Source organism: Hylaeus anthracinus, unplaced genomic scaffold (assembly GCF_026225885.1).
Source record: "Hylaeus anthracinus isolate JK02 unplaced genomic scaffold, UHH_iyHylAnth1.0_haploid 11994, whole genome shotgun sequence".
In the NCBI taxonomy this organism is placed as follows: Eukaryota; Metazoa; Arthropoda; class Insecta; order Hymenoptera; family Colletidae; genus Hylaeus; species Hylaeus anthracinus.
Genome location: NW_026534341.1, coordinates 338,440 through 359,315, shown reverse-complemented (window position 1 = coordinate 359,315; position 20,876 = coordinate 338,440). Strand labels below are relative to the sequence as shown.

The 20,876-nt window shown below is 44.8% G+C and overlaps 1 protein-coding gene and 1 long non-coding RNA gene across 2 annotated transcripts; one reads left to right on the top strand and one right to left on the bottom strand.

Moving 5' to 3' along the window:
- Positions 1 to 1,710: 1,710 nt before the first annotated feature.
- Positions 1,711 to 8,449, bottom strand: LOC128888419 (uncharacterized). Its single transcript, XR_008460247.1, has 3 exons — positions 6,130 to 8,449; positions 3,125 to 3,348; positions 1,711 to 3,049 (listed from the first exon to the last, which is right to left on the bottom strand). It is a non-coding gene; the product is annotated as an uncharacterized LOC128888419 (long non-coding RNA).
- Positions 3,373 to 18,948, top strand: LOC128888402 (high-affinity choline transporter 1-like). The gene is made up of 14 exons (XM_054145217.1): positions 3,373 to 4,961; positions 8,482 to 8,562; positions 10,395 to 10,604; positions 12,853 to 12,960; positions 13,878 to 14,106; positions 14,333 to 14,564; positions 14,852 to 15,089; positions 15,470 to 15,576; positions 15,649 to 15,752; positions 15,834 to 15,964; positions 16,042 to 16,319; positions 16,528 to 17,154; positions 17,215 to 17,411; positions 17,604 to 18,948. Exons 3-14 carry the CDS (start codon positions 10,439 to 10,441, stop codon positions 17,878 to 17,880), a joined length of 2,694 nt encoding a protein of 897 aa, XP_054001192.1. The 5' UTR covers positions 3,373 to 4,961; positions 8,482 to 8,562; positions 10,395 to 10,438; the 3' UTR covers positions 17,881 to 18,948.
- The last annotated feature ends 1,928 nt before the right edge of the window (positions 18,949 to 20,876 follow it).

Below are 20,876 nucleotides of genomic sequence, written 5' to 3'. Positions count from 1 at the left end.
AAAGGAAATTAATTTATATAAATGGAACATTGTACACCAGGCGTAGAAATGAACTCTGTGCTTTTACATTTAATTATATACAACTCTAGATAATCTTCACGGTAACGAATCGTGCAAATTGCATCGACATTTCACAGTTATACACGCTCTTTTGGAATGTATGGCAAGACAAAAACTCGTATAATTTTTCTGTTTAAACGCAACGAATGGTGAGTTTAGCTTAGAATGGCACAAAATTCATTTCCAGACCCAATATTTTCATCCGTTACAATTTTATCCTCGGTATCTTCGTGTTACGGGAATAAAGGGGGGTGGGGTATGGGGGCTCGCGTAGGATCGCGGAGGACGATGACCAGGGGTCACAGTCGAACTCGGTGGAGCACTTTCGGCGTCGACGGGTATTTGGAAGGTTGCGAATACGGCCGACAGTGCGGGGACGGAAGTGGAAAGGGTGGTAGGGGTTGTTCTGGCTGTGGAGCGTACCCAGGAGTCACGAGTTTGCGCGAACAGATCAATACTGCCCCCGCACGTGGCTGTGCCCCCTCTCTATTTTCGCCAAGCTCTAGCTGCCAACCCCCGTCCTCGTCCGTTTCACGAATCTTCGCGTCTCTTTCTCTAAAAAATCTCACGTCTAACCCCCGCGTCCTCTGTTCTCAACCCTCTTGCCAACTCCTTCCTCTCCGTCGGCGTCCGGTCCCCTTCTCCTCTCTTTCTTCTCTCTTTTTCTAGCTTTCTAATCTCGTTCCTTCAGAGTCCAAGGAAATTTTTGTTTGGATTAAAGTTTTTCGAATGCTGGACAAGGGCTTTTAATAATATCTCTCGTGTACCATTCATTGCTTTAGCATATAAAAATAAAATTGTGCCATCTCTGGCTATCCTCGTCCAGCCGTTCGTCGCTAACGCGCCGCTTAATTCCTCACCTCGCTTTCTTACTCTCGTGCCCTCTACTCTTGCGCCAACACTCTGCCAAGGCTCCGTTTCTGGGCTGAGCGGATCTTTGCTCGCGTCTCCGTCCCTTCAGCCCTCTTGGCCAAGGTATATATGTACACATGCCCCCGTCTTCCGGCGGAGATGCTTCTTGGCCGCGAGTTGTCTTTCTTCGTCGTCTTCGACCCCCTCCATCCCCTACTGTGGCGTCAACGGCACCGTCTTCGTCGGTGACCCACGCACAGGTCACGTCCGAGGTTTAGGTTCTTTGATTAGCTTCACGACCGTAATGGACATAGTAGTGTAGATACTATACTATTTCAAAGTAGTGCAAATTAATAGATTACAATACAATTAATAGATTTCAGCAAATAGATTCTGCAATTAAAAAGTCTCCCTGTAAGACTCCGTAGACTTTAATGTATGAGATACGAGGCACCTGGGCCACCTGACGTCACAGAGATCTAAGTGACTGATGGAGATCAATTTCAATGGTGGGGGATGGAGGGGTGCAGTGGAGGGGTACGTCGAACGCTTCGACAGCTGTTCGTTTGTGTGTGTTCCCTCAGGGAACTTTCCTGGCGTTAATCCAAAAGTGGCTGGGGGTGTTCTAGAACGTTCGGAACGTATTATCTCATAATCGGGTGATAGGTGTCTAGCACGCCGAAACAATCGTCCCCAGAAGTTCGTTTATCGTTGTCTCTTGCCGTTGTCGTATCGACTCTTCTTGCGATAAATCGTTACCTAGGTAGACGCTGTTATTCGTTGGTTCGCAGTCAGTTTGCGTGGTAGCGTTGATACATGTGTGTTTGTGTCTGTCAACACAATCGCGCTTGAATGGATAAACATAATTCGTGTCTGTTCTCTTTAATAATATCAATTGTTGGCCACTATAAAATGACAAAATAATTCGTTGAATTTTATTCTATTAATCGACACTATTTTTATTTTCAAAAAAAAAAAAAAAAAAAATTATCAGCAGTTATTTCGTACTTTTCGTTTAAATTAAAGGCGAAATAAGACGGGTCTTAGTTGGCGGAAAAGTGTCCCTGACCAGTCGAAATTCTTGAAAAGGATTAGAGCAGGGCTCTAAAGTCCGTTGAAACCTATACAGTCTGGCTACTTTCATCCTTGCGCGTGTTTGTCGACGCGTGCTCGCGTCCCTTTGCACCCTTTTTCTCTATCGCGACGTACGACCCTTCCCTATTTGCATCGTAACCTCCCCCGGTCTTCCTTTTATCTTTCTCCGCGTTTCTGGTCCCTCTTTCACCCTCTCCCTGTGCTCCCCTAGCCTAGTGTCTCTTTTTCCCTTCCCCTGGACCGTCTCTGCCGCTTCCTCCATCGTGCTCCTACTTTTATCTCCATCTTGCTTCGCTTCAGCGTCAACAGCTCTCCTGAAATTAAATAATAAAGCTGAATAAATGTTGCTTGTTCGTTGATAACAGTCAACTGCCATCAAGGACGAGTCCTTTTGATGCTACGACCTTTGTTTTCAGTACTTAGTGATACACTAAAGAGAAATTATATTATGCCATTGTATTATTATTTGTGTTTTTCTATGTAAAGGCACATAGAGAAGAAATGTGATGAATTTATGGCGATTCATGCGCAAGACAGGCAAATTTTGTATTGAAATTTCAAGTGAGAAGAGAAATTAAATTTAAAGAGAAAGTGTATCAGTATCGTTTGGAGGCATTCTACTATACATATAATCATTTCTGTTTCGCTATGTAAAAGTACACGGAGAACATAGATACCAAATTCATGCTGATACATGCGCAAGAGAGGCCACCTGCGGCTGAAGGGTTGCACTTAACCCCGAAATTACGCATAATCAAAGACACGAGCTATTTAATCAAGCTCGAGAACACAAATGTGAGCTACGAGACCTAAATAGCGTGATTTCGATTTTCGTACAATTTACATTAAAATTAACCCTAGTGTAAGGTCACTATCTGTTACGTACACTTTTGATCTTTCATTTCATTCTATTATCGACATGTGTCTACCGTGGTTGTATTAGGATACTTTACAAACAAGTGTATGTATATACATATGTATAATAATTTATGCACGTTAAAATGTTCCTTTGAATTCAATATACCATTATTGATCAACGGTCCTGTAAAAAAATCGCGAAAGAAACGTATGAAATTACGTTCAGGAAAGTCTGATTTTTTCCCCATCTCCGTTTTACCTTCGGTCTCGGTAGAGATTCTACTCCAGCTTTGTTTCCAGCGCTCTCCATCTCCCTAGACATTCGACTATCGTTTTATCCCCGACATTCGTAGTTCCTCTTCCTGTTTCTGCGCGTGGTTTCTCTATTCTGGTTCAACCCGCGATCACCCTGCTTCTTTCTGCACACACAATGCTCCGTCTCCGTTCCGTTCTCGCGCCTAGACCTTCCGTCAGTGGCGCACCCTGAAATTTACGCAGGAGGGTGCAACCGTGATACCTTTTAGAACGAAACAAATATACTGTATCAAAGTGTGGCGGATAAAAAATGATAGAGCAAAAAAAAATTAAATATTCGTCCTTCGAGAGGTTACACATTTTTAAAAGCAGAGAATATAAATATGTACGTATTTGTCTGGCCCTTATATTGTCTGGTCCGTCCATGACTCGCTCTTTCTACTTATCCCAGTACCTTCTGTATCAATAGGGACTCGAACGCAAGTAGAGGTATCTAGCTATGGTCAGACAGATACTTGACGCTAAGATCGTCGATGGTGAGAGCATCTACGGATACGTGGCGTATCAAATTGATAGAATACGCGATTGTCAAGGAGGTTGCTCCCTCGGCGTATACACCACTGTCCCCTGTCGTAGTTCAGTTTCGTGTTCGTAGCTTCTTCTCTGTTTAAACGCGGCTCTCCTCTGTCGCAACTTCCCTTGATCTTTCCCTTTGTCGTGGCTCTCTGTGTTTGCAGTTCTACCTGCCTCTCTTAATTCGTGTTGCCTCTAGCTTTCCCTTCTGTATGATATCCTATCCTCGTTTCAACCGCGTCCTCCAGCCTCGCATTCGTGGCTCGACGTCCTCCATTCTCTCCTCCCTTTGCTTCAGGATTATCCAACGTCCGTTCCACCGTTTTCCACGTTGTATCTCCATTCCTTTGCGCGGTATTCCACGACCTTTATCGCGTTTCATTTTACAGACGATGCTTCTACCTACGCTTTATTCTCTGAACGAGAAATTTCAAATGCGACTGCAGGGGTTGCTAGAAGAGAGGAGATTTCTTGGAGAGGAGGTTTCAAGGTGTAGGGAACGAGACGCTACGGAGATAAAATATATTTGTTGATCCGGCATAGGGGTGATAGAGTTTGGGAAAAGTTCGTTTCTTTCAAGGTGAATGGATTCTGCCAGCCCAGATAAAAATTGCACAGAAATAAAGAACAAGCTGCTATTCGCTGAAATAAAAAAAGGTATTTAGTATTAATATGTAGAACGGTCCACGAAGAGCAAATCTCAGCTCCCTGAGAAACCGGCGATCGTGCAATTTATTCATTGCAATGAATTGATCATGATTCGGTTAAGCTGTCCGTTTAATTCAAACGCGTTTAGAGCATTTTCGTTTATTTTTCCTTGGTCGTAGGGTTCCATAATTTTTCCCATTTGTCTCTACCGCGATTCGTCGCTCACCCTCGCTCCTCTCCAAGCTCACCTCCCTTCGGCAGCTTCTATCTTTATCTCTCTCCCTCTGCGGCACGACCCCCTGGCAAGGTGGCGGTCCAGCGCGCAGATCGTGTCAGCCGTACGGGATGCTGAGTCTGAAATAGATTCAGTCGTACGCCTGGCTCCCTCCTGTCGTCGTCTGTTCGCGCACGGTCGTCGTTAAAAGCCTCTCCGCGTGTCGTCGATTTTCTTCTCTCATCGCCGCGACTCCATTGTGCCGGCGATACCCCGTCCCGTGTTCCTGGTTCGGGAAAAGAGGGCCAGGCAACCTAGAAGTCCTCCCAAGATCTCGTTCTCGAGGTCCCTTCGCGGAAATCGAAGCTAGGCTATGGGAATACTCCCGTGAGAGGCGTGTTCCGGGGTAAGTCGCCATCGTTACGTTTCTTTCTCCCGTTCGGGGTCGAAAGAAATTTGAGAAACTCCGCGGAGGTCCTGCTAGACTCTATCCTCGAGTCCTCGACGACCACGGAAAGGATTCGTTTGTTTTGGGAATGATGGCGATGGAAAATAACGGTGCACGAGCCTCCAAGGAACGAGAAAGGTGAAGAACCTTTCTATCCTTGCGGCTTGGAACTTTGGTGGTTTCCAATCTTTGCTATCCAAGTTTTTCTATTTCGACTGTTTCGAGTTCCTAGTTTTTATGGTGAAACTGAGTCCATTTTGCACGGGTTCACTCGGACTGATGATTACGTTTGGTTCGTGTTTAATTAGTGGGTTTCTAAGGCTGATTTCTCTGGTGAATTTCGTTCGGAAAGGAGGTATACTGCTGTGCGCGATGTTTGTTAACAAAGAATCGTGGTATTTTTGTACGAGTGTATTCCGATAGAGATGCGATTGCAATCGAATTGTCTAATAGAAGGAGGTGGTTGTTGATGTTTTTCTGCGTTAAATGAGAACACGTTGGACGCTGTACATTTGTGATCCCTTCGCGATTCCCTTCTTTTCTTCTTTGTCCATTAAAGAGTTCGATTGTATCCAAGAGTGCTTCGTATACATTATCTTCAAAGCTACACCACGAAATGATTTAACATATAATAATTCTTTATAGAGAACTCGATGTCCGAGCATATTTACGTGCCTTGTAATAATGCAACAATGCCGTCTTACTCGGCATTCCGAATTTCTATTATTTGGAAAGTGGTCAGGCCTGATGACTTCCGTATCGTCCACACGCAGTTTCTGTCATTGCAACGCACGCTGGCTGCGGAATGCGTTACGGGTAGATGAACGAAATTACGCAGGATGAGTCACGCGTTTTGGGGCGGGTCGTGTCCTCTTACGGTGGTTGAAAACAGAGGGTGGAGAAAATAATCGAACGACAACGCCTAGTCAGGACTTTGGTCGAAGGGAAGATTAGAAAAATTTTCAACAGGCGAACGTGGTGGTCGAGTATAAACTCTTTCGAGCTTCGGGTGCATCTCGAACGATCGCGAGAGGTCGTTGAATGGAATAAAATCAGACTTTCTAATTGGTTCTGTGTTTTAAATTAAACGGAGCATTTCAAATTCAAATGTATGTGAAATGCAAACCTCCAAGGACTCCGACCAATGACCGTGCTCCGTGAATGTTTCCAATAAAGGGAAACGTGCAGCAGGAAATACAATCTTAGCTCCCTATAGTGACCTTCGTTTGTTCCTGGGACCTTTTGTCCTTCGTACAAGATTAATTTCTAAAATAAAAAAACAAAAACAAGCGAATGATACATAAAATAACCATCAAACCCTAATATCTATTTTAGTTTATCAATTAATCGTACCTCTATAATTGTACAGCTATTTGAATTGTTTAGACAGCAAAACTGAGTGATCAAATCGTAGAAACGAGTAGAAAGCGTACGAAAGCCTCTCGAATCCAGCCGCAGAGGAATAATCCAGTTCCGATACCATCGAAAACCACCGTCTAGAAAATGATCACTCCTCCAGCCCCTTATCCTTTATCTCGAGGCTGTTGTTTAAAGTGACTCGATTACCAAAGCTCGCCCATTTCGCGATCCAAGGCTAAAAGGAGCATTCTGTGCCACGGTGCCATAAACAATCCCTCTCTTGATTTACCCTCTTCCCTCTTCTTCGCCTTTATTCTCGTCACTTCGGGGGGAGTAGGGGGATGAACGACATCCGCAATCGCGGATATCTCGTTCCTGGGAATGCTAACGTAATCGAGCAGCGAATTTCCCAGTGAAAAACTACGACGAGTCCTTAAACTTATTCCCCCGTCCCTCGTCCCTCGTCCGTGGCCGTTTAAAACCCACTCGTTTCCTTGGACGCGGACGTCTCGTTTCTTCATTCTGCTCGATCTCTTCAGAGCAGGTTACGCAGACTCTGAAACGCTTTTCATCCGCAGCCAGCCCCGATTCACTCGTGTTTTTCTCCCCCAAAAAAAGAAAGAAAAAAAAAAACATTCCGTAACGAGCCCGCTCCGCGCGGCCATTTATTCGTCAAAGCTGTTCCCGCTCGTTAATTTCTTTCGTTACACGTAATTAGTAAGGGATACGTTCAAGTAACGAACGACACCCTTTGTAGACCAGTGATGGGACCAATGGTCGAGGCAGGTATTGGAGAACTTGCGTGGAAGGTAGACAGTTTTCTGTGGAACAGCAAATTTTTTAATAGGTTTATTTGAAGTCGTAATAAGGGCTGTAATAGGGAAGATAGAGGCACAGTTTATTTCATTATTATCAAGATCGATTCACCGTAGCAAAAGGAAGCGAAAAGTCTTGCATCATTTTGCAATCCAAAGCTTAGTTATCTAGATAGAAGCGGAACAAGTTTGCTGATGGGACTCTCGGCGCGCGCTGTTTATACTTTGGGTCAGCTGATCGCTCAGCTGCGCATTCGGAGCTTTGACTGCTTGTATCTTGATAACGAAGCTTTGGATTTCAAAGAGCAGCATGAATTTTCCATTCATTTTTCCGAGGAGAATCATTGAGAAATAGATGAAAGATAGCAAAGATTCCAACGCGAACCTTCCCTCTTTTGTATCTCTAAAGTAAATCGTGATTGTTTTTGAATTCATTTCCACTGGAACAAAATATATTTTATGGAACGTAATTCGACCTGTGACAGTATTTGAAAACTCTTCGGTTCCATCGCTACCTAGGCCAACTGCATCGGTTGGATTTCCTTTTTGTTTTTTATTTTTATTTTCCTTCCAACCACGAATAAAGCGCGTGCGTGCGCGCCCCCGTCGGACGTAAATTTATTGATTGCTGGTTTTAGGTATTTGGAGAGCTCTAATGCGATGTTTCTGATTGGGTAGTATATGTAAATACCGGATGTGCTCGTTTTAATTGGTAGGTGGAAGAGGACGAAGAGGACGAGCGCGCAGGAGAGTCTAGCAAAAAGAAGAAACGTTAATGCTCGCTGAAATTGAATCAGATCCAATTTAATCGGTATTTGATCGGCAACTAATTTTTCTTCGTTAATGGGAGAAACCATTATCGAGGAAATGCAAACGTGGCGCTGGTTATTACTCCGTACTGCTAATCTATTCCCGATGAACCCTTAAAGCTCCGAAAGCTTCAGTGTTGATACTGTACAATTACTAGGGATCGAAAGGTCATAGAACAATTCGCAAGAGAAGTGAAAAAATTTGAATTCTTACAGAAATAAAGTTCACGAGGATTTAGTCAGAGTGGATTTTCTATAATAACGAACATCGTAGATTGAAACTTTTCTACCTTCTAGATCTTAACGAACCCTACGAAAAACATGTAAAAAGTTTTTCTTTAAAGTGAAACGTCAATTTTAAACAAATGGACGATTGTCTTAATAATTGACAGGGGGTTGGGGGGTCTGTCGAAATTGGTCTAAATCGAGTAGCGTTTAGACGCGCGTCGACGAATGCTTTCTCTCATTTCTGTTTGTTTCCCCGCAAATTTTCAGATAGCCGAAAGAAAAAGAGCGGCCTCGATACGAATTAATAATGCCGTGCGAGAGGAGCGCGGAGGATCGGCTGAACTTTACGTGAGTACTTTACGCGAGGTCATGACCCGACGCGACCCAACGTGTCCGATATCTGGGCCACACTTGAATTTTAATCCACGCTGCAATTGCCGCCGCGGTCGATTAGCTCTCTTCCAACGTTTGTCCGACGAGTTTGCCGAGCTTTAACTTTTGCTACGTGCCAGCCTCTGCTTGCTTGCACGTCGCGACGCGACGTGACGCCGACGTCGACGCCTCCAACTGAAAACGATAACGGTACTGTTGCGAATTTTATTGGATATCACTCGCGTACGATCAATACCTAAGAGAGACACCGGCATCCCATTAACGGGACATTTTAGAATACCTTCTCACGTCCTTTGCAGTTTCTACAAAATGGATTTACTAAGACAGATTTAGGAACAGAATTTCATAGAATGCAAGAAACTGGAGTTAAACGTCGCTGTGAACCTGATAAGATGGACTCTGTGCATCCAGGGGTTGATACCCTGAACAAATCCTAATAAAAAAGTCCGTCCAATGCAAGAGTCAGGAGTTAATCGTCATTATAGTCCTGATACAATAGATTCTGTGTACCCTGAACTTATTTATCGTAGCGTTACTAATAAGAAAAACCTAGTAATTCAAGTCCTAACAAAAGGATCCTTACAATGCGAGAGCCAGGATTTAAAAGACTCTTGGAATGCAGACCTCGATGAATCTAAAAAGAAAGGGGGTTAAATTAATTTATACAAACAAGAACCACGCAAGAAGTTGTTTCTCTCGTGGTTCATTTCAACACCTGCTCGTCTCGCATTTTAATGATTAATGATACAACTGACATTGTATTCTTCAATGAAAGGACCCAGAGTCGAATAAAATAGTCTTTAGCGGACGATACCAATAATTTCATTTACTTCGATCTTCCATCTTCGAGGGGACGTTTTGTCGACGTAATCTAGAGTTCTTATATTTTCTTCGACTCTCGGGCTATTGATTGCCAACCCTCTCGAAGCAATCTATACACCCGGAAGTCTGGGCAAAGTAAAATCACAGGAAGTTAAACTTCCATTCACCGCTTTGCATTTATCTTTGCTTATCAACGAGGAAAACTCAAGTTACCGTGGTAGAATAAAGAATCCAAGCTGGAGGTTTTTAATGAACGTCAAAGGCTACTGGAATACATCTTTTTGACTCGATTGATTTGATCCAGAGATCGATACAGATCTATATTAAGTGTAGAGATTAATTCTGTGACTTCCTAAGATAAACTTCCAAGATTGACAATCATCAAAAGTGTGAAATTCCCAACGCGTCGATAAATTACCAAGAACGAATCGTCACTCGTGCGCTACAAGAGGGATGAAAGGGAGGACAATCGGTGTGTCAGGATTGTTCTGTCGATACTGATTACGAGCGCCGGAAAATTAGTGTCGAACAGATTCCACGGTTGAATGGGTCTTTGTGAGAGATGCTCGCTCCCCAAGCTTTGCACGAATCGAAACACGCATGCAATTAACGACTATCTTTCCCCTCCCTGCTAATTAACGAGTCTCCTTAATCGAACGCTTGGCAATCTTTTAGAGCTTTCCTATAAAACCGCGATTAACTTTTCGTCAAATTCAAATCTCCTATTTAAAAAATTATCCAAGCTTCTCTAGGCAAGATTGAATCGTAGATCTGCATCATAATAATTATTATTTGCGACGTAAACAAAATTTTAGGAATTGAAACACAATATTAATTTTGTCAAAGCATCCCCAACTATGTGACGTTAGTTCGACGTTAGGTTCCCTTTGTAGACGGCAATTACAAGCGTGTAGATAGGCAAAATGGATGATAATGGTTAATGTTGGAGAGAAATTCGGTTACAGGGGAGCACAAGGTTGTCCCAAGAGAGGAGAAAAGTAAAGCAACGATGGGGGTGTACGTGTTGGGAGTGGTCGGCGTGTTCTACGTGGCTGTGCTGGGTGTCGGCATTTGGGCTGCCGTCGTCAAGGAGAAAAAATCTCAACAAGGCCAGGATGCCATGATGCTGGCGAATCGTGGCCTCGGCCCGCTTCTTGGTCTTCTCACTCTAATTGGTAAGCAAACGAACACCTTTTTTCGTCCTTCAATGGAGCATTTTCCTCTTTTCATTAAAAATGCTAAACACTAGCTACAAAACCATGCGACGTAGCAAATCCATCAATAATTTGTAACAACGTAATTTGAGACAATAAGTTGAGACGATCGCGGTAGGAAAATTGGAAAGTCATGTCCTCTTTATTCTGCTTGAATGTATCTTTGAATAAATTACGATTGGTTGTAACATTTGGGAAGGTACTATAAAAGGAGATAAATCGATGAAATCTATTACAAATTCATAGGCGTCTCGGATATTCCACTCGTTCCAAATTTAACCTACGTTACATCGAACCCCTACCTAGTTAGGATTATCAGAACGCGGTTCCCGGCGTTTATTCTTTCGGAAACTGCGAGTCTACTAATCTACGCGAAGAGGAATTCAATTCGAGGCAAATATTCCTTGGCGAGATTATGAGATTAGAATTTCGGAAATTCGGTGGATCCTAGTGGAATAACAACTTTCCTAATTGCGGTTCTATCTGGAGGGGATTAGCGGAGTGAGGTTTGCGAATCTGATTAGGTACTCGTTTAACAAGCGTGACATTGCCAATTACGAACTTATCTATCCAGATGGAGCTGTAATTTCTAAACCATTCCGTCTGTTACCTTTTCTTTATTATAGGGGCTATATTATACACACTCGGTCCAATAAGAATTCGTCCCTCTACGTTTATCGAAGAACTCTGTCTAAATGAAACGATAAGTTTAAAATTTTCAATTAAATTCTGTAAGAATAATGCTTCTCCAATTAAAATTGTCTAAACGCTCAAGTACGTGTCTGACCATAACCAGGCATTTCTACTTGTGCTGGAGCACCTAAACGTTGATTTTACATAGTATATGTAGTTTCACGAGGTTTATTTAGTATCTAAATGTTAGTCGGAAGCAATAGCCTCAAATCTGGTTGAAACTGTTGCGAGTACTGAAATAAGTGGAAACAGCTAGTAATGGACAGACGCGTCAGACGCGCCACAGTCTGGCACGCATATCTCATGAATGTTTGGATGGTCAGGTATCTGGAAGAGAAAAACAGACGCGAAAAGATTCTATCCTTACGTAGAAGAGTGCAGTGATAAAAAATATGAAAGGCACACAAGGCTCCGAGAAGCCTCCTATTACATTCACATTCCTCTTCTTTCTCTCACGGAAGGAATCGTGTTCGTTTCGAATAAACACTCGATTAAAAAATAAATAAAGGGAGACCAAGTGCTCAATTCCCAGGTCGCGCAATCGAATCCGTTCCCTGCTCTTACAAAAATCCGAGAGTCTCGCAATTACGGGAATCGTGGGACCCAGGGATCGTCGAATTCGACAGGGAACGTTTCAACTTAACGAGGAAAATTCGCTCGAACGCCTGTCTCTTCTCTTTGGCCTACGTTTCTCCCTCCCGGTCCTCTTCCTTCACTGTGGAACGCGCGACATTTTTATCGGGGACCAGCCAGTAGGACACCGGGGAAATCCCGCTTTGTCGTCGCGTCAATTGCATTTCTCGCTCGGCCGTTCCCCGCATCGGACGTTTATTCATAGTTCGCCATCCCTTTGTCCCGTTCCGTTCCTTTTCCCTTGCTGCACGCTTTCATTCTGTCCGACATGCCCGTCCATCGTCCAACGATTCGTCTTACGATTCAAACGTGGCCCATTTCTGCAGGTAAAAATCATTTTCCATCCATTACCTTAATGAACGCATCCACTGACGGGAAAACGCGGCAACCGGGGAAAATACGCTGCACGAGGCATAATTATCTCTATTCCGAGGGACGCTCGTCTCCAGCGTCTCGTCTCTTTCTCGTCTCTTGGATGAATGGGGGAGCTGATAGGAAGACTCGCGTTCCGAGGTTTACCTGCCACCGATTCTTGGTTAGGGTGGATGTTGGCTCACCTTCTAGGAAAAGAACAATTTAAATTGTTCAGAATCAGAAATACGATGGTGTATTAATTAATAGGCGATAGTGTATTTTCCCCGTCACCCAAAACACTGGAAGATCCGTTCCAGAAAATAAAAAAAAAAACAAAGAAAGTTTTGTTCCCAATACTGGCCCGACCCATCGATGGCACAGCACGACACGGCACGACCTTTGTTCGCTAATTCATGGAGCGTTTCCAGATCACCGATCTCGCCCACCGTAACATTTTCCCTTGAAAGAGCGATTCCATCGCTTGATCGGAGGACTAATCGAGAAAAAAATGCTTCTTTTCATGCGAAAGCCACGTGGGTAGGGGGCGCCTACGTGAACGGGACCGCGGAAGCCATGTACACAAGAGGATTGGCCTGGTGTCAAGTGCCCTTTGGTTACAGCCTCAGTCTGCTGTTTGGTAGGCCATCGGTAGACTTTCAAACGCGCATTAGCGTCTAGTGTAACCTTAACCCTTTAACTGCCACGCACCTGAAGGAGCGTCAAGGTAAGAGGACGGATCGATGATGACACGAACGCGTTGAAATCGTCAAGGCTCGGAGGAAACATGGTGCGTTAGATAAATTTATCCGTCCTCCTGGCCCTCCTTCCCTTTTTATTTTTCCAACGACCATGTAAACACGCAACGTTTTCCACGAAGGCTGCCACCGTATCGAAGGTGGATCGATCGGAGCTCGATCCGTTGCTCTCGCGTCTGGAAGCAGCTGACGCTGACGTAGTGTCTGGAGACGACAGCCAAGAATAATAGGATTAGGTCAAGTCGCGGGGAAGTTTCGCGCTAACGCTCAACTAGTACACTCCAGGAATAATAAAAACTCCTCGACCCCTACGTGCCTACGCCTACACGCGAGGAATATTATTTCCTCTTTGTTATGCAATCGATGCGGCTCGTGGAAAATGGAACGATGTTGTCGGAAGAAAGTATCGTTAAGGGGGCAAACCACATCGGGCTGCTTGAGTGTCCTTCGACATTTTCTTTTACAGAGAAAAATTTATTCAACCCTTTGGGCTTACAACTACGAGCGAGACTCGTGGTAAGGAATTTGATCTGTAAACAAAAAGCACGAATCTGACTCGTAGTACTTGGTTCGGATTTCCTACCTTCCTGTTCAGTATGACTCGAGCAATCGGGAGATAGCGTGTAGGTCAAGGGGTTCGTGTGGTTCTCCCCCTTCATACTGGAGAACGAGCCAGATACTGAAAAGTGGAAAATTGACTATATCCATTACAACCCCTTATGGTGACTTGGTGGCAGTTAAAGAGTCGTTTGGGTGAGAGGTTGCGCTTTCGGTACCAAATTGAAACCTGGACGCACAGGTGCGGTGCTGTTCGTGAGACCAATGAGGAAGGCCGAGCACGTGACCATGTTGGACCCGTTTCAAGAGAGATACGGCGCGGGAGTCGGCGGTTTACTATTTCTTCCTGCTCTTTGCGGCGATCTGTTCTGGTGCGCCGCCCTCCTGAGGGCTCTGGGTAGCTCATTGGCCGTCGTCGTTGAGGTTGATCCGAACGTCAGCGTTTGTGTGTCCGCACTGCTGGCTGGCGTGTGAGTACCTATCTATTTCTTCGATACAGGAGTAACTGAAACGTTCACTTGTTTCGAACGATTAATATTCCAAGTAAGAAAGCATTCCATTGGTCGTTGCTCGAAAAATTATTGTCATTATTATTATTTTTATTATCGGGATCCCATCCACCTGGATAAATATTTGCGCTCCAAGCTCTGTACTCGAACACTATAACTACCAACGTTTCATTTGCACCTATTTCAGGTACACCATGTTCGGTGGCTTATATTCGGTCGCTTGGACGGACGCTCTGCAGCTAGGCTCCATCATAATCGGCTTAGGGGTGGCTGCGCCCTTTTCCCTTCTGCACCCAGCCGTCTCTTTCGAGAAGAATTTATTAGCGCCCCGCGAGTGGCTTGGGGAAATAAGGAACGAAGACCTGGGCGAATGGGTCGACGGCATGCTGTTGCTGGTATTCGGCGGAATACCTTGGCAGGTATCCTGAAAATATCTCATTTCGAATGGTTACCTTCGATACAAGTTACAAGTTACAAGTTTATAGAATAACATAGACAATCGTACGATCGATATTCAATCTATCTACGATCTAGTTCTCTGTAGTTAAAATAAAAAGGAAAAGTACAATCTTACATAAATTGTCAAACCGTAGTATCTGGTATAGTTACTTGGAAATAAAAATAATGCAACGAAAGAAATAACAAAAATAATAATTTAAAAAAAACTGCCTCGGGTCTAACGCTCACCGCTATACGAAATTTCCAGGCCTACTTCCAACGAATCCTGAGCATGAAGAGCACATCAGTGGCGACGACGATATCGATAGCATCGATGTTCGGATGCGTGATCATCGCTTTTCCATCGGCGTTGATCGGCGTGGTGGCTCGTGCAACGGACTGGTCATTGATCGACGGATTCAACATGAGCTTGCTGCTGAACGATGGGAACTCGGCGTTGCCAATGGTCCTTCGATATCTGACACCTCAGTGGGTCACTTTTTTGGGTGAGTCGAGTCAATTTTAGAGATTTTTCGCTGATTAGAGGGTCAATTATGCGAAACACTCGAGGACAGGGAGTCTTTCCACTGAAACTATTGCATTTAGCGCGTTCTCTCGCAAACGCCTGCCCCCTTGCCACCTTCTGCTATGAATTACGCTGCCTGTAATCTAGATTCTTCGAAAAAGCAGGTCGAGTGAGCGTAAAGGAAGCTCGAGAATTGTAAAGTTAATTGGTCTCGGAGAATATTTCGAGGTTCAACCAGCGTGAAAATAAACCGCCCACTACAGACGCAGATAGTGCGTGTATAGTAACAATGTAATCAATTAGTGAACGTGTTAACTTTTGAAAACGGTGGCTACCAAAGATCGAAACCTCGTTTACCAGGTCTGGGAGCCATTTCCTCGGCGGTAATATCGTCAGCAGATTCAGGCATACTAGCCAGCAGTTCGATGTTCTCCAGGAACGTCTACAAGCTCACCCTGAGACCAAAGGTGAGCGTCCACTGGTCACTCGTCAAAGGAACCAATTAAATTTGTCCTTTTTCCCTGGTCGTTGCGTTTCAGGCTACCGAAAGGGAACTGGGCTGGATCCTCAGGATCTCTGTGATCGTGTTCATCGGATTGTCGACCGCCATCGCGCTCACGGTGGAAAGCGTTTATTATCTGTCGTGAGTAGAAGCTCCTCGACCAGCTTCGAGTGTCCGCGACAATGAAACGGGGAACCAATTAAAGTGACGCTGTTTTTTTAGCTACTTATGCTCGGATCTTATCTATGTGGTGCTCTTCCCGCAATTGTTGACGGTGGTCCACTGGCCCTCCCTTGTCGACACTTACGGCTGCCTCGCGGGTTACTTTGTGGCTGTTGTCTTGCGCCTTTGCGGTAAAGGAAATATACGTATATCTCGATAAATTTCACTACGATAAATATACAAGGAAAGATATATATCTGTTTTGTAGGAGGAGAAAGGGGCTTAGGCGTGCCAGCGTTGATAGAGTACCCCTTCTACGACACGGAAACCCAAACCCAAAAGTTCCCTTTTCGCACGGGCGCCATGCTGGCAGCTCTCTTCACGCAGCTCATTACCAGTTTCTTCACCAGAAATCTCCTAGGAAAGGGTTTCTTCCCGAGATGCTGCGACGTCCTCAGCGTCTACTCGCCAGGAAAGTCCAAGGATCAGTCGGGGGTCGTGCAGAGCAGTTCTGGCGCCGCCTTGATGGAGACCTCCTCCGTTAACGTGAGCCATTTCAACCTTTCCTTTTTCGATTCAAAATTTAATCATCGTTTAATCTTACTTTAACACTAAAAATCCCCCCAGTGTCTCTTCTGCTATCAGTATCTTCGCCTAACAGTAATCACTTTCTCAAAGACACAAATTAATACACAAAAATATAAAATAAAGCAGATGAAGAAGAAAAAAAAAAAGAAACTAGCTCCTTCCACAGAAATCGACATCAGGGATGGACTCCTGCGACGGCGTCGGTCCTGGAAGCTACGAGGACGACCGAACGACCACCAACTCCGTCGAGGACATGAATGACCGCGTGGATGGTGGTACCGTAGCCGGTGACCCTTACGAAAAGGAGACTCAGAGGATCAACAACGCGGGGACTCCCGTTCAGAAGCCGAACCAGACCCTTCAACATCTCCAGACCCTTCGAAACTCGGTGCACATCGGCACCATGAGGCCCATCCCCACCCCCACTCACTACACCTCCATGCAGAGCAACGAGATGGCCAGAGGTCAAATTCTAGGAGTACGAAACCTGCGGGGCTCCATGATGCTGCCAACCACGCCGATCATCCCCTCGAGCAACAGCATAGTCGTTCCCATGAGCTCGACTGCGACCACCCCCCTGACACCTGGGCCTCATTACACCAGGTCCAGCGAGATGTCGATGAGCGTGGATAAAGCCAGGGACATAGACAGGATCGGAATGGTGGAGAGGAGCAACGCGGAGTTCCAAAACACCCCGGACACCATGCTGACAACTATAGGAGCGAAGAAGAACGTCAAGGGGGTGAAGTTGGTTGGTATGGAGGGTGGGACCCTGCGAAGACCGTCGTTACAGGTGAGCGAACCTACACCGTCGAGTCTCTGTATAGTATGCGTAACTGGGAAATATTCTTAGGGCACTTTCTCGCCTACACCGTCGGTGGAGCTCGTTCACATTCTGGATAGAAGACAGAGCAGCGGTTCCTACGGGCCCGGATCTCTGTCCCCCGTTCCCATGGGAGTGGAGGCCTGTAAGACGCACGGGACTGCGTTGGAAGGACAGACTGGGAACGAACACTGCAGGATCAAGAGAGGCATCGTCAGGCATCACAGGTATCTATAATATACAAATAAGGCTGCCAGGGGTCTCGGATATAGTATATCTCTATAAGGCTAAACGTGATTTTATAATAAAAGAAGCGTGGATAAACAAAGTTCCACCGTATTCCAAAGCTGTGACAACCCCTCGATGGTTTGCGAATTGTCGAACACTCCCTCCGATTTTTGTTTCAAACGTTTGCGCAGCTTCAACGACACGGGAGACCGAGCCCTAACGACCCTGGCCAGGCAGCCGACCTACCCCTCCATGCCTTTGCGCCCCGAAGACTGTCGTATGAGCCTGGCCAAGAGGGACAGGAGGACATCGACGATCGTTCGTCACGGTTCCGTGACCAACGAGAAAGAGCTCAGCGGTTGCACGAGCGGACTGGTCGTCTGCAGTCCAACTTACAACATGTACAGCTCCGCTGTTAAGAATTCCAACTACTTCGTCACGGACGACGAGGCAGTGAGCAGGTTTTGAGAACGCTAGGACGTTCGAGGACCGCCACCAACCAAAGACAATCGAAGCCCGCCTGATCAGTTACGACTCCGACCCATTTTTATTACGATCTGAACCATCGTACAATTCTACTTAATAACTAACCTTTTTATCACGTGCTAGGCTTACCTAATTTTTTAAATAAAAATAATGGGACATCTGTAATCAACCAAGGATATACTCGCGACGATGCTCATGATTTCGAACGAGATCAGAATTGTTGTTAGGAAAGGTTGCCGTAGAGTTTACAGAGTGTCGTCCTGTTTGCGGTGCTAGCGAAGTGGCAACTGGAAGATCCTACGAAGGCGCGCGAAGGCATTTTCCGCAATTGATCGGGATTAGTAGTTTTCAGAGCACTTGTTAAGGAACGTGTACAAATTTAGAGGGAATTGGAAGGATTGTTTCAAGTTACTTGTTGGGGGACTTAATGTTGTTGGATGGGAGCAGATTCGGAAATGATTCGCAGAGATTAACGGTCCAAGGACTTGCAAAGAGTTTTCGTAGCCGAAGAGCTATTGGTCTATCGGTGCTCGAAATTTACGTGCGACCGCAAACAGTTTGACTACGATCGTTTTTACTGGCAGAGGGCCCATTTCGTTTCACTTTTCAAGACGATTTACCCGCGAAAATCCTCGATCGACTAATCGACCTCTTCGTACCCACATCTGGATGCATTATTTATTTTTTCTTTTAATGCTGTCAAAAGATTCAAGTCTAACAAGTCACGATCATGTATTTAATTGTAGCGTTGAGCTGTTATTTAAAAAGAAGATGATATCGATTGAAATCTGAAGCAATACAGACGTATATCATAGATAATTATCACGGAAGATATCCTATAACGTTTGTCCTAAAGGGCTGTTAATGTTCCGAACTCGGTACGAAATACGAATACGTCTGTGATTAATAAAAGTTAATTCGTAAAATGCAAACTCGCAGCTGATTAAAAAGTTCCCCGAAATTGACAGCGTGGGTACGAAAGGGTCGAAAACCTACGATTAAGGTAGCATAAGACTTTGGTTAGTCGACGATTGGAAACTCACAGGCATTACACGGACGTTTTAGATGACGGAACCTCAGCGTCTAAAATAGCCAAAGTCGATTATCAGCATTCGCTGTAACATCCCACTCGTGAACCCCGACAAAAACACGTTTCAAAAGATGACTTTCGGAGCGTTCATTCAGTCGTCGCCGTTTTCCACTGCGGTACTTGCTTCACTCAGGAAAATCACTTGACTCGGCAGTGTTAAGTAAGCGCAAAAGTCTTTGGGAAATCGTTTGTATCTCATCGCTATACGCGCACAATTACGGATCTTCTCAATCGCACACGTTTTTTAATCCCACGGATTCGATCTAAGAACAATCAATTTTCAACGGCATGTTTCAAAGCACAAAACTGTGAACGGAGTTTTTAGGAACGAGTGACGCGTTATCAGACACCTAATTTTCGAATCGCAATAATAGTCTTACAGAGGCCGTCGATAACGCGCGTTCTGTAACTCACAGCGAGACCAAGGCTGTACTCTTTTCAGAAATTAATTACTTTCAACGAAACAAGTAGAACGGTTAGAAACTTTCAGAGTGATTTCATTTTGGTTAATCGACGCGAATCATTTCTTAAGGAAACGGAATATAATTTAAGATGCACGACACCTACTGTCGCGTAACGATGAAAAAGGTTTTTAAATAACTTTCATACCCGATAAGACGGAGATGGGCAGCTGGACTTCCTCGCGGGTCTCCAGAGCTTGTGCCACGTGACGTCATAGTAAGTGTGAGTGAGGGAGGAGACGGAGAGGAAAATTGACACATCCAATGCGCGTATGACGTATTTCCACTCACTGCTCTCTTACTCGATACTTCCACTATGACGTCATTCGCGCCACGATTCCCCACTCGTACTGTGATTCCCCACCCGGTACTTCCACTGTGACGTCACACTGATTAATTTATCGCAGTTCGTTGTGCGTCCCGTAAACAATGAACTTGGTTATAGTTTTAAAAAGGGTACAGCCTCGATCGCTCGTTAGTTTCCCTGTTCAGACTGACTTGTCGCTTGTCGCGGACCCAACAAACCCGTTCGGAAAGTAATCAATTAATTTTTGTACAAATTACGAGCGGACGTCATCTTTTGCGTGACTCTGTGTAGATAGAAACTTTTGAGATTCGAGGATAAGATAGGGGACCTTTGGCCAGTTCGTCGTGTAACCGTTAATGGTATCGTTAAAGGACACGATAAGCACTAGAATAATTACGTACGAGGTAGATTAGGTGATTAGGCGACGTAAAATGACGAGAATGGTGCACCAGCACATATAATGTCCAGTTCGGAAGGGAGATGATGTAGCTGTGAGATAGAAGCAGCAGCAGCAGCAGCAGCAGCAGCATGAGCTTCGCTACTCGGAGCCATTTTAGTTTCGTTTCCGGTGCGAAGAAAAATTTGTAGATTCTGTTTTCTCTCATCTAACTTTTCGAGTATTACAAGCTTCTTCTTGGTTTTCTTGGGGGATATATTTTTACAAATAATTCGGACCTTTGAATGTCTAGGTTTCTTCATTTTTACATTTCCACAGTTCCAAACGTCTTGGTCTCCAGATTTCTACATTTCTGGATTTCCTTACATTTCAACGAAGAAATTTTTCTTTCCGTCGGAAACGCGCGAGGAGAAGGGTCAAGGGTTTCCGTCGCTCAACCAACATTTTCATACTCGCGAGGGAAGGTTAAGCTGCTGGATATAGAACGTCCAATGTATTACGTGCAAATTTATGATATTCCGACAACAAAGTACGATATTTTTCCACCGATAATACGTCTAGTTCGTAGGATTACTGTAAAAGTAGTGTACGTATATACGGAGGTCTCTAAATGAATCAATGTAACGATAGTAATAATAATCGTGAGTACCTCCGTCGGCTCAATACCAAGAAACAAAGAATCTTAGAGTAAACGGACGCCCACCCTTGCAGTCCTTCGCACGA